General features: G+C 41.3%; 1 protein-coding gene across 1 annotated transcript in view; it reads left to right on the top strand.

The window, feature by feature from the left end:
• The window catches only part of LOC129024828 (X antigen family member 3-like), a gene marked incomplete at its 5' end in the record, with an annotated part of 29,370 nt that extends 18,271 nt beyond the window's left edge, over positions 1-11,099 (top strand). The window contains 2 exons of the mRNA XM_054472065.1: positions 7,450-7,575; positions 11,077-11,099. Of these exons, the coding sequence (XP_054328040.1) occupies positions 7,450-7,575; positions 11,077-11,099 (149 nt within the window). The remainder of the gene's footprint in view (positions 1-7,449; positions 7,576-11,076) is intronic.
• Between the last annotated feature and the right edge of the window lie 2,301 nt (positions 11,100-13,400).

Genomic DNA, 13,400 nt, shown 5'->3' with positions numbered 1-13,400 from the left:
TAGGGATCTGTAGAAGGACAGAACTAATAGGATAGATGTATATATGAAGTAAGGTTTATTAAGGAGTATTGACTCACATGGTGACAAGGTGAAGTCCCACAATAGGCCTTCAGCAAGCTGAGGAGCAAGGAAGGCAGTCCGAGTTCCAAAACCTCAAAAGTATTGAAGCCAGCATTGCAGCCTTTAGTCTGTGTCCAAAGGCCCGAGAGCCCCTGGCAGATCACTGGTGTAAGTTCAAGAGACCAAAATCTGAAGAACCTGGAGTCTGTTGTTCGAGGGCAGGAGGCATGCAGCACCGGAGATAGTTGGAGGCTGGAAGACTCAGCAAGTCTAGTTTTCCATGTTCTTCTGCCTGATTTGTTCAAGTGGCGCTGGCAATTGATTAGATGGTGCCCACACAGACTGAGGGTGGGTCTACCTCTCCCAGTTCAGTGACTCAAATATTAATCTCCTTTGACAACACACTCTCAGACACACCCAGGAACAATACTTTGCATCCTTCGATCCAATCAAATTGACACTTACTATTAACCATCACATGCAGACCTGGACTTTAATGACTCCTGAGTGGCCTCACTCCAGCCTCAAAGGGCAGGCTTGAATTTCTTGCCAAATTTGAACTTCCCGCTGCCATTCCTGTGGGCCATAACTCCAGACCTGCTGCATGAGTTCAAAGGATCATATTAGGATTGGGATTGGGAAAGTTGTGAAAGAGTCCTTGTGACAAACAGGAAGCAGCAGAAAGTATGAAAGACACTGTAGAGACAAGAAGAGTTGCCTGATACGTGACCCTAGCAACTCTCTAGCTGCTAAGGGAGGAAACAGAGCTGGGACCAACACAGCCAGTCTACCTGTGGGAGGGCTGAATTTCCCACATGACCAGAGCTTCCCATCCTCCATACACAGGAATCTATGACCAAACATAGATTTCCACAGGATAGTGGGTGGGTGGGACAAAGTCTACAGATTCTGAGCAGCTGGCAAGTTTCAGGGTACCAGAGTAAACACTATCACGTGAGCTCAGATTGCTTGGTGGTTGAGGCCAAATTATTTACTACCTACAATTTTCAATGTAGCTCTCCCACTTGCTTCATAAAATGGGAGCACAGTAGGGGAACGGAGGTCCCTGTGAATGCATGCAATGCGTGACATTCAGCTATGCTGCAGCCCAAGCAAAGCCTCCACATGATATCAAGAGGACAAGAACTCACATGTACTTTCTGTTCCTTTTGCCTATGAGTTCCCACTTCTCCAAGTAAGACTTCACCTGTGCAAAACAGACACTGATATCTGCAGATGAAACACACATTTCATCAGTAATTGTATATTTTGTAGTAGCTTTTGTGGCCCATATCAAAGATGACATTTTTGTCTAAAAACACTGAATTGCAAAGGAGGTGGACAAAATTGGGTTCTAATGTGTTTTTGCATATATTCTATAGCAACATTTATCAACCATGGGGGATGTTCTCTGAAAAAGCTGTAATCATTTCTAAACTGGTTTTTAATCCATAGTGGATCATAAGATGAATGTTGTCAGCCACAAACAGCATTTTAAAGAATGGAGATAAATTACTAAATAGCGTTCACTGCATATAGAATATACAAATACACTACACATCCCCATGTACATACATGTATTTATTTGCCTAGTTGACTATATGTAAACTGTGTATTTCTCACACATTGTCATAAAAGAGTTTGAACATCATTACTTTAGCGGTTATCAGATAAAATGTTTATAGGCCATTTCTATAGCCATCTGTGAAGATGATGGATTAAGATTTGCTCAGAATAAGTTCACTGTTGTCTGTAGCTTTCTACATAATGCTTGAAATGGCACTCAGTGATGTTTAAATTGGTCAGTTTTACTGTGGGCATTTGACCCTCAGCAAACTCATTTGTGAACTCATGAGCTGGTGAGAAGGAAGGCTGATGAGTTGTGGGGCTTTACTTCCTACCATGTCTTTCTGCAGCCGCAGGTGTGTTCATGTGTGTGCTTCTGCACTCGTCTGACGGTGCTTTGATATGTTCCCTTTTATTTCCCCCTTTATTATTGACTGTGTCTTATAGTTCCTATTATGTACTTCATTAGCATCCAGTGACAGTGACATCTGTGGTATTCAGTGTTGATCCAATTTACACAAATTTTAAAAATATTTTAAGCATGAATATTTTTTCTTACCAACTTTCCTTAAGTACTTCAAGGAGTCAAATGCAATTCAATATTAGTAGTTGATGTTAGAAAATACTGGGGCATAATCCTGGAAAATTGCTGATCATACTAATTGTTGCTATGCCTCAGCTTTCATGTCACCATAATGCTTAGATAAATGACACAATGACCAACACATGGAAAGAAGGATTCTGAAATATTGACATTTTTTATTTCCAAAGTTTACTTTAAGTTCAGGGGTACATGTGCAGGATGTGCAGGTTTCTTACATAAGCAAATGTGTGCCAGGGTGATTTACTGCACACATCATCACATCACCCTGGCATTAAGCCCAGCATCCACGAGCTATTCTTCCTGATCCTCTCCCTCCTCCCACCCCCGCACTCCAGTAGGCCCCGTGTGTGATGCTTCTCCCATGTGTCCACGTGTTTTCATCATTTACCTCCCACTTATAAGTGAGGACATCCGGTATTTGGTTTTCTGTTCCTGCATTAGTTTGCTAAGGATAGTGGCTGTCGCCACCATCCATGTCCCTGCCAAGGACATGATCTCATTCTTTTTATGGCTGCATGGTATTCCATGGTGTACATGTACCACATTTTTTTGATTCGGTTTCTCATTGATGGGTTGGACATCTCAAATATCACAAAGACACGTGGTACTTGCTGTGGGAAATATCGCACTGTGGTGGGGCAGACAGACAAACAGAAGAGCAGTTGAAGTGCAAAGGAGAAACACAGGGAAGGGAACCAGAGGGATAAAAATCAGTTAATGTAGTGGCCACGAGACAGGAGAAAACAACACAATATTTTAGAAAGATAATCTTTCTCCATTGCCTTTACCACTTTTCTGAAAATCAACTTATTAAGTTTGTGAGTCTATTGCTGGCTCTCTTTTGATCTGTTGATTTTTCTCCAATACCATACTGTCTTGAATACTGGAGAAGTAACACAATTGCCATATGGGGCTGGATGATTAAGAATCATAATCAACAACTTCATGCAATGCTTCCTAACTCAAGGCAGCACCCTCACCTCAGCTGAGGATCCCATGCCTCCCACCTTCTCAGGGGCTCCGCTCCTGCACTGATCTCTCTTCTCTCCTGAACCATCAACAGCTCCCTCTATATTGGATCAATCCCCAAGCCAAGGGGGAAGTCACCTTCTTCCAATGCACTGATAACATAATCAATCAATAAATATAATAGAATTAATGTGAATCTTGACCTCCTGTAGGGTGAATTCCCCAAAGTTAAACTTCAGAATTGTTTTGGATATTCTCTTTCATTTTCCTATGTAGATAATTTTGAAAATGGACTCCAGTGAAGTGTGTTGAGTAAGTTCACGCAGTTTTCCTTTGCAGGGCAGGAATTAAATGTGTTCATAGCTAGAGAAGGACATGGGGGAAGAAGGTGAGTTTTCCCTTAGCTTGGGGAATGATCCAATGAAGAGGGAGCAGTTGATGCTTCAGGAGAGAGGAGTGATCATTTTGGGAGCAAAGCCCGTGGCAAGGTGTGAGGCATGGTATACTGACCTGAGGTGAGGGTGCTGGCTCTAGTCAGGAGTATTGTATGCAGAAGGGTAGCAGAGAATGTCTGTGAATCACTGAAGGTGAGGGTGGCCTTGGAGGTCTCTGACCCAGTGGCAGCAACTGTGTGATTCACCAGCAGGACCCTGACTCACTACAATATGGTGGAACTTTCTTTGAGTAAAGGAAGAGCGAAGGGGTAGAGATGATGAAGCTGTCACTCCTGGGAGACTATGGATTTCCCCATAGTATGAAGCAGCAGCTGAGCTGTTGTCTATTACGAAGAATACATGTACTCACAGCCTTAACAATAATCCCTCCAACTGCAAGAGAACTGGCTCACTGGATCCCTCAACCGCTGTTCTGTGCAGGATAATGTATGGAGGAAAATCGCAGTCTGGTGCTGACTTTAATTATTGTTTTCTCCTGCAGGCAGGTAGAGACTGGATACAATTGTTGCCAATGAACTTTCAGTAGGCCCAAAATCCTGAAGGTTTGAATTGCTCTTTCCTCTAAGTGGGAGGGAAAAAAATCAGTTTTCTGGGATAAAGCAAAGCCTTAGCTAAACCTTAAGCCTTAGATGAAGGAAAAAAAGTGAGAGAGAAAAAGGCCACATGCAGCGGCTCACACCTGTAATCCCAGTATTTTGAGAGGCTGAGGGAGGAAAATCACTTGAAGCCAGTTCAAGACCAGCCTGGGCAACATAGTGAGACCCCTGCTCCACACAATTTTTAAAATTAGCTGGGCATCATGGCACGTGTCTGTAGTCCCATCTACTCAGGAAGGTAACACAGGAGGATTGCTTGAGCCTAGGAGTCCTAGGTTGTGGCGAGCTCTAAGTCCTCCAGTGTATTCCAGCCTGGATGACAGAGAGAAACCCTGTCTCAAAAAGGGAATGGGGTGTGTGAAGACACACTTCAGCCTTGTCTTCAGCTGGACTGCCACTGCTGCAGCCTCCTCCCAACATTTGAGGCAGGATCTCTCTTGGCCATGGTACTCGTGACTCTGTGAATGTTGAGTTCAGTGCTAGGGTTTTGATGGAAATTACAATGAGATTAAAAAAAAAAGGTACAGTTGTAAAATGTCTTTGTGTTTTGTGGCTATTACATCTGGATGTGTGATATTGACGGAAAGGGTCCGGCAGTTTGACTACTTAATGCAGTTGCCACAAGCCAGGAATTCATCTTTTCTACACTTCTCAACTGAATAAGGGATAGAGACAAAAGGGATGGATGTTATGTAAACTGATTTTTAAAACTTTCATGAATTCAGGATTTCATCCTGTCCATTTCTTAAATGTGATGAATCTTTTCACTAAGTTTATATCACAATGTGTTTTTCTGAAGATGTTTCGTCCCTTCTGCTTACAACCCTTCCAGATAAAAAAAGGTCTGGAGGATGAAATGGGATGATTAAAGAGATAAAAACTTTTCATCACAGAACACTACATGGTGATTCTGTAATAGAGGAGAAAACAGAAAACCTGGCACATGAGGAGAGGCAAGAGAGGGAAGGAGGACCTTGGTTGTCTCTGTTTTTCAAAACTATTCCTGCAAACTCTCCAATTTTCCTCAAGAAATACTTCCCATGAGGGCTTTCCAAGCCACTGTGAGCCAATGTTAAAACCACACTCATCGGTGAGCCAGTGATTACCTTACAGGTATTCAGGGAATTCAGCTATCAGTCAAGAGGTATAAAAGTGCAATAACACAACCTTAAAAAAAAAAGTACAGGTGTGAATTGATTGAGTCTACAGCATGTATAAAAAGCATGTATAAAAATTGGCAGACATGGGAGGATCACTTGAGGCCATGTGTTTGAAAGCAGCCTGAGCAACTCAGTGACACCCCGCATCTAAAATATAGTAATAATTAAATACATTAGGTGGGCGTGGTGGCGGCCACCCGCAGTCCCAGCTACAGGGGAGGTTGCAGTGTGAGGAGGATTGCTTGAGCCCAAGAGATGGAGGCTGCAGTGAGTCATGGTCATGCCACTGCCCTCCACCCTGGACAACAGAAAAACATCCTGAGAAAACAGCTTGTGTAAATATAGACATAAAATTCTTTATTTCTGTCACAAAAGGTCTTTCTGAGACACACCCTCCACTAAGGGTGACATGGGACTCTCTGTTCTCAATGTTTCTGGATGCCTGAGAATGGCTGGGCAAGAGACAAAAAAAAATTTAAAAAATCTCTCACGTCCCTTTCTTCCTACTACAAACAACTTGGGATAAGGGTGTGGGGGTAGCAGGAAAACCCTGGCCGGCCCTGCATGTGCCTGACTCAGTGTGCATGCCCCTTGCTGCACAAGGCATGGTGGCTCACATCTGTAATCCCAGCACTTTGGGAGGCCGAGGTGGGTGGATCACCTGAGTTCAGGAGTTTGAGACGAGCCTGGGCAACATGGCGAAACCCCGTCTCTACTAAAAATACAAAAATTAGCCAGGCGTGGTGGCCATGCCTGTAATCCCAGCTACTCGGGAGGCTGAGGCAGAGAAACTGCTTGAACCCGGGAGGTGGAGGTTGCAGTGAGCTGGGACCGCACCATTGCACTCCAGCCTGGGCAAAAAGAATGAAACTCCGTGTCAAAAAATAAATAAATAAATAAATAAATAAATAAATAAATAAATAAATGAATAAATAAATTAATAAAAAAAAACAGAAAAATGAAGCTCAGAGATTGAGACTTACCAAGAACATTTGACTCATGGAGAAGGAATTCATATTTTGTTCCAAGGTTTGCATTCTTCCCACCATCCATGTTAGAAAATGTGAATGATTTTGCTTAAAAATGCTTAATACTCAAATATGTCTGCACTGTAAGGTACTCAGCATTGGCTCAGGACAAAACGCAGTTCAGTGAAGTAGGATAGCGTCTCCAGAAAAGAGGCCAATAAATGACAGCCACTGTTTCCTCTGATGCGTATTTTTGACAGTATGTTTGGTAAAAGGTGGATAATTCAGGACACTGGAATACAGGTAACTATATTAGTAGGACTTTGAAGGGGCTTTTAAAAGTTGTTTCAATATTTTTATAATTAGAAAACTCCAAGTACAAGAAGATTATCATGAAACAGAAATTGTTTCCTCAACGAATAGACAGCATTTTCAAACTAAAGATAGACAGAATTTGGGCCATGGATTATTTTAGCAATTCCCTGTTAAGGGGTTTCCAGAATATGACTGTCAACAATGCCCATTAATTTCTTTGCACTTCAGTTCCTGTACTCTCATTGGAAGACAGTGGTTTTGCTGTTGTATCAGGTACTTTTTCTTAATGACATATAGGGCTTTTGGACCTAAACATTAATTAAGTTTAACCCCAACATTTTCAGGGTACCTGAACAGGGAATTAGTGTCAGGACTATAAGATTTGTCATAGGCAGACCAGTACATTGATCTAATCATTCAGAACATTGTATTTAAGGTATGATTAAAATGCTATCCACGGGGCAGTCTTCAGATTTCCTAGGTAGCTGAGATACTTCAGATTTCCTAGGTAGCTGAGTGTTTATAACACACAATGTTAAAAAGTATGGGAAATGTAGGTGTGGTGTGATTTATCCTCAGATTGTTAGTTGAGATATCATAATACAGGAAAACAAAGGTGGGACATCTTTGCATCACATTTATTACCACAGTAACCTACAGGCTTTTATTGCATCACACTGAGGAAAAGAATAGGATCATTTCCTTATTTATCATTCTGGTTTGGCTGCTGCAGTCGATATCCTTGGTATTTTTTAGTACCTGACCTGGAAGCTGATCTCCAGGAGCTGTCTCAGTCAAAGACTGGGGATGAATGTGGAGTTGGCCCTGGTGTCCAGGGGAAGATTCTGACAAAATCAGAGCAATTTAAAATGCCAGAAGGAGGTATGTTATCCATTCAGATTCAAAATTACGTGCTTTCTGTATTCCATAATATTACATTTTTGATAATGAAAAGAGAGAACATTACTGCCCCTTTAAAAACAGAGTCCAAATGCAGACTTTCTCGGGAAGTTAGTTGAGACCCCAGAAGCCTGACTGCAAAACTGAAAGACTATCAGATACAGACACAAATTGGGTCAAAGCCATATTGAATCATCAAATAGAAGTGGGGACTCACGCCTGTCATCCTAGCACTTTGGGAGGCCGAGGCGGGTGGATAATTTGAGGTCAGGAGTTCAAGACCAGCCAGGGCAAATGGTGAAACCCAGTCTCTACTAAAAATACAAAAAATTAGCCGGGCTTCATGGCAGGCGCCTGTAATCCCATCTACTCGGGAGGGTGAGGCAGAGGAACTGCTTGAACCTGGGAGGTGGAAGTTGCAGTGAGCCAAGATCATGCCACTGTACTCCAGCCTGGGCAACAGAGTGAAACTCCGATCTCGGGGGGGATAAAAAAGAAAGGAAAAGAAAAGCAAAGAAAAGCATTTTCTTACTTCTGAGTACAACCAACAGCTAAAAATTTGTAGATTATTTTCTACTTTCTGCTTTTCACAAATACATAATACATTTGTAATACCACTTCGTATGAAATATGCTGACCCTGAAGAAGATTCTAATACCAGCTCTAAGATAATTTGTGAGATTCTGGACAAAACACATAAATCCTGCACTGGTTTTTGCTTTTATTGAAAGTAGTGAATGCACATCAGATAGATTAAAATCATTTCATTGCTGATTTCTGCATGTTCCGGTTCTGTTGGAGAAAATACAAAGATAATCTGATTTTCATGATTTGTTTATCATAACAATCAGCTTCAGTCCAATTTGAGATTTCATTGCTCCTAAGTAAATGAGCTGGCACTCTACTTGATGTTTGTTTTCCTGTATGGAGACCTTCATGAGTGTTCTTGGATTTTGTCAAATCCTGAATTCTCTCAGGCTCTTAAACAATGATTGCATTTTTTTTTTCAGTAGGAGTCTGGCTCTGTTGCCCAGGCTGGAGTACAGTGGTCTGATCTTGGTTCACTGTGACCTCCACCTCCCAGTTTCAAGGGATTCTCATGCCTCAGACTCCTCTGTAGCTGGGAATACAGTTGCGTGCCACCACACCCGACTAATTTTTGTATTTCTAGTAGAGACAGAGTTTCACCATGTTGGCCAGGCTGGACTCGAACTCCTGATCTCAAGTGATCCACCCGCCTCAGCCTCCCAAAGTGCTGAGATTATAAGCATGAGCCACCTCCCTTGCCGGACCCAGTGATTGCATTTTAAAGTCTTCCCGCAGTGAGACCTTGAATGACTGAATAATAAAATGGAAAGAGACAGTCAAGTTTTTGTGGCCCAAGAAGTAGGGAGCATGCATGTAGGTCAGTGATGCTCAAGGTGGTTGTAAGATGCCTGGGCTAAGCATGCTCCCTGCCCTCATGTCAGTCTTCATGAGCTACTGTGTGTAATTAGATTGAAGACACATACAGCAACGTCTAACCATATCAGAGGTTATATATTACAGGTTTCTGCCTTGAGTCATCAGAAGATACGATTTAAAGTTCAAAGACTATAACATACTAAGTCCTGATTAGTCCACGTAAGTATCTTTTACACGTTTTCCAAATTGCTGACTTAATTAGAAGAACTTCTGAATTTAAAGGAAGCACTCCATGTTTAGGGGAGAAATTACCTAAATGTTTTTACTCCACACTTCTGAACCACTCCATTAGGCTATTAACATTAAAAGATTGTTTTCAGATGATTTCCAGGAGGTTACCGAACAAGCCTCAGTTGTATTCTTAGGACAGTCATAGCATTAAATGCATATCTTATTAAAATAGATAACAAATTCCATGATACAAGAAAATAATATTAAGAAAGAGCAAAATAATAAAAGAGTCACAGAATAAACTTAAGGGAAAAAGAAACAGGCAGTAAATGAAAGGTATGCGTCATTAACAAAAGGAAAACTAATTTGATATTAATAAATTTGATAGAATGTGTTTTTGAGAAATAGCTAGGAAGAGCATCCAGTAGATTAAACAATCTTGAAGAAAATGGAAAAGGCAAAACACAGAATATGAACAAGACACAGATATTGAATGTAGGGCATAATTGAAAGGGAATACATTCTTGAACACTAATGTTTTCAGAGTGTGGATGATATGGTTGATATGCTCAGAATGCCTACATTATTTAATATAACCCTGAAATACCTGAATATCTGAACATCACAAAGACTGTGGAAGGACGTGAAATTTGCCAGTTGTACCTCAAAAAACAGTCACTTTTTTTTTTTTTTTTTGAGATGGTGTCTCTCTCTGTTGCCCAGGCTGCAGTGCAGTGGCAGGATCTTGGCTCACTGCAAGCCCCACCTCCCGGGTTCATGCCATTCTCCTGCCTCAGCCTCCCGAGCAATTGGGACTACAGGCACCAGCCACTACGCCCGGCTAATTTTTTGTATTTTTAGTAGAGATGGAGTTTCACCGTGTTAGCCAGGATTGTCTTGATCTCTTGACCTGGTGATCTGCCTGCCTCGGCCTCCCAAAGTGCTGGGATTACAGGCGTGAGCCACTGTGCCCAGCCAAACACAGTCACTTTTAGAAGCAAATATTTAGCTTTCCAGATGTGTTACTCTCCGATTTTGTTTCCCTCTCCATTTCTTTTTCTTTGCCACACTGCTTATGATGTAAAACTCTTTCACGTTTTAATGCCAATAATGACAGTGATACCTGAAAACTTATATTACCATTGAAGTAATTATACAAATGGGAATACTTTCGGGTGAAAAATGTGTCATTATTCATATTGACATGATGACTATAGGTGAAAACTGGATGCAAATGGTTAGCGTATGTCAAAAAAGGACAAAGAAGGGTAAAGTAGCCCAAAGCAATATTATTGCACTTCTGCACAATAGACAAAACAAATGCAATACTGGACCTTCTATTCACTTCACTTATGTATTTCCTAATGTATCATTAACTGTTTTCAGTTACATTATGGCAAAACATTCTTCTCAGACTATTTGCAGGAGCCTATTGGACATCCAGATGATAGTTTCAAGCCAAAACATTAAATTATACATTTTTCAAATTCCTTTGGTTGCTTAGGTTTTTTGTGTTTTAGTTGTATTTTGAGTAAAACTCTACATAATGTTTGCTATCTACTTTTACCCCCTTTTAATAGGTTCACTTGACTTAATGTGTTCTGGTCTGACTGTCTTTTGGTATCCTTCTAGCACCAAAAGCAGGGTGTGTTTAAAAAACGTTGCTAATGTATACGCTTGGAAGTGTATGTTCAAAGTCTCTACAGAGGTCTAGTGGAATGTTAGCCATAGGCTTCAGGTTTTTGTCCCATGTATAAAACTAAAATTTTGGTGTCCTTTGTATACCTTTAATTTCATCTGAATACAGTTCTGCTAGTAATCTTCCTTCCTGTTATGTTTCTGTTGCAGGGGAAGGGCAACCACAGCTTTAAACAAAGACAAGCTGAAAGAATGCCAACTGGATTTATCCGAGATATTTGAATTTTAAAAATCTCAATAAAGATTTCCAGTTTTCTCCAAAGCAGTATCGCACATCTTTTGTTCATTTATTCTCACATATTAGACCCTATTGGAAATTTTGGCCGGGTGCAGTGGCTCATGCCTGTAATCCAAGCACATTGGGATGCTGAGACAGGGGGATTGCTTGAGCTTGGGAGACTGAGACGTGCCTGGGCAACATGGCAAAACCCCCTCTCTACAAAAATAAATGAATGAATGCATGAATGTATGCACATATGTTTGTAGGTGTAGTCCCAGCTACTCTGGAGGCTGAGATGGGAGTATCCCTTGAGTCTAGGAGGTCGAGGATGCAGGTAGTCATGTTCACACAACTGCAACTCCAGCCTGGGCAAACGCAACTCTGTCTGAATAAAAGATAGTATCATTTTTGCAACTTTGCATTCTGTTTGAGCTGGTATACACATGTGTGATATTGTGAAATATATATATTTGGTCTTGGACGCTGCTTACTGTCATACAACTCCTACAGGTTTTAGAATCTCCTCACAGTGATGTCTTTTTGTATGCTAGTGAGTTGACTGATGGCTGGCAGCTCCTAGGTAGCTCTAGGATGGGAGCTGAGAGGTTTGGGACTTTCAGCCGCATCCCCAACCTTCAGGACGGGGAGAGGGGCTGAAGGTTAAGTTGATTGCCAATGGAGGGCCAACAGTTTAATCAATCACGCCTTTATAATGAAAACCTCCATCAAAACCCAAAAGGACAGGGTTCATAGAGCTTCTGCCTAGTGGAACACCTGGAGGGTAGCATGCCCGTAGAGGCCATGGAAGCCCCCTGCCTCTTCCTTCATTCCTTCCCCTATGTATCTCTGTATCTGCATCCTTTGTTAGGATATCCCATTTGCCACAAGATATGTGAGAATTCCCTAGACTATAGAGCTGGATGAAAGAACTAGGGCCTAGGCAGAAGCAAAAGGAAAGCAACTAGGTCAATTTGCTGAAGCAAAATTACTTGGATCCTACCTACACTGTCTCCTTACGGGCGATGGCATGACATAGCCTTGGGTGTCCATCCTGCCTCTCACACACTGGCCTTGTGATGTTGGGCAAGATACTTATATCCTATGCAACTGTTCCCCATTTCCAAAGTAGAAATGAGAATATTTAGACTAAATACTTGCTATGAAGAATAAATGAAATAACATAAGATGCAGGCATTTTGTCAGATGAGTAGGTTGCGAAAATTTTCTCCCATTTTGTAGGTTGCCTGTTCACTCTGATGGTAGTTTCTTTTGCTGTGCAGAAGCTCTTTAGTTTAATTAGACCCCATTTGTCAATTTTGACTTTTGTTGCCATTGCTTTTGGTGTTTTAGACATGAAGTCCTTGCCCATGCCTATGTCCTGAATGGTAATGCCTAGGTTTTCTTCTAGAGTTTTTATGGTTTTAGGTCTAACATGGAAAATGTGGCACATATACACCATGGAATACTATGCAGCCATAAAAAATGATGAGTTCATATCCTTTGTAGGGACATGGATGAAATTGGAAATCATCATTCTCAGTAAACTATCGCAAGGACAAAAAAACCAAACACCACATGTTCTCAATCATAGATGGGAATTGAACAATGAGAATACATGGACACAGGAAGGGGAACATCACACTCTGGGGACTGTTGTGGGGTGGGGGGAGGGGGGAGGGATAGCATTAGGAGATATACCTAATGCTAAATGGCGAGTTAATGGGTGCAGCACACCAGCATGGCACATGTATACATATGTAACTAATCTGCACATTGTGCACATGTACCCTAAAACTTAAAGTATAATAATAAAAAAAAAAGATGCAGGCATTACATTGCAGATAAATTTACTAGTTATCTTTCCTTAATCCCTTTAAAATTTCACATATTTTTTTTTTTACAACTACTTCTCTAGTATGTGATAAGTGCTTTGGAATTTCAAGTAGGAATATTAGTCTACCTTTTAAAATGCATTTGACTTCAGAAACTGATTTGATGTAAATATGTAAATTAAATAGCAGTTGTAGCTGGTATCAGACATGGCATTGCTTTTGAAGTTGATTTGTAAATAACCAAGGTGTGACAAGGCCAACACTATGTCAGTAGTATGTGCTGAAAACTTGTTTGGTGTGTGTGATGCCATTGAAGAATAAGTCTACTCCAGTCAGTCAAACCTACACAACTCAATATCATAGTGTGTCAAGAGCTCAGGCAGTCCCTAAGCAGCCCTGTGGTGGCTAACGGGGACACAAGG

This window comes from Pongo pygmaeus, chromosome X, assembly GCF_028885625.2.
Source record: "Pongo pygmaeus isolate AG05252 chromosome X, NHGRI_mPonPyg2-v2.0_pri, whole genome shotgun sequence".
Classification (NCBI taxonomy): Eukaryota; Metazoa; Chordata; class Mammalia; order Primates; family Hominidae; genus Pongo; species Pongo pygmaeus.
The sequence above is the reverse complement of the archived record's forward strand: the minus strand, read 5'-3'. Positions and strand labels throughout refer to the sequence as shown.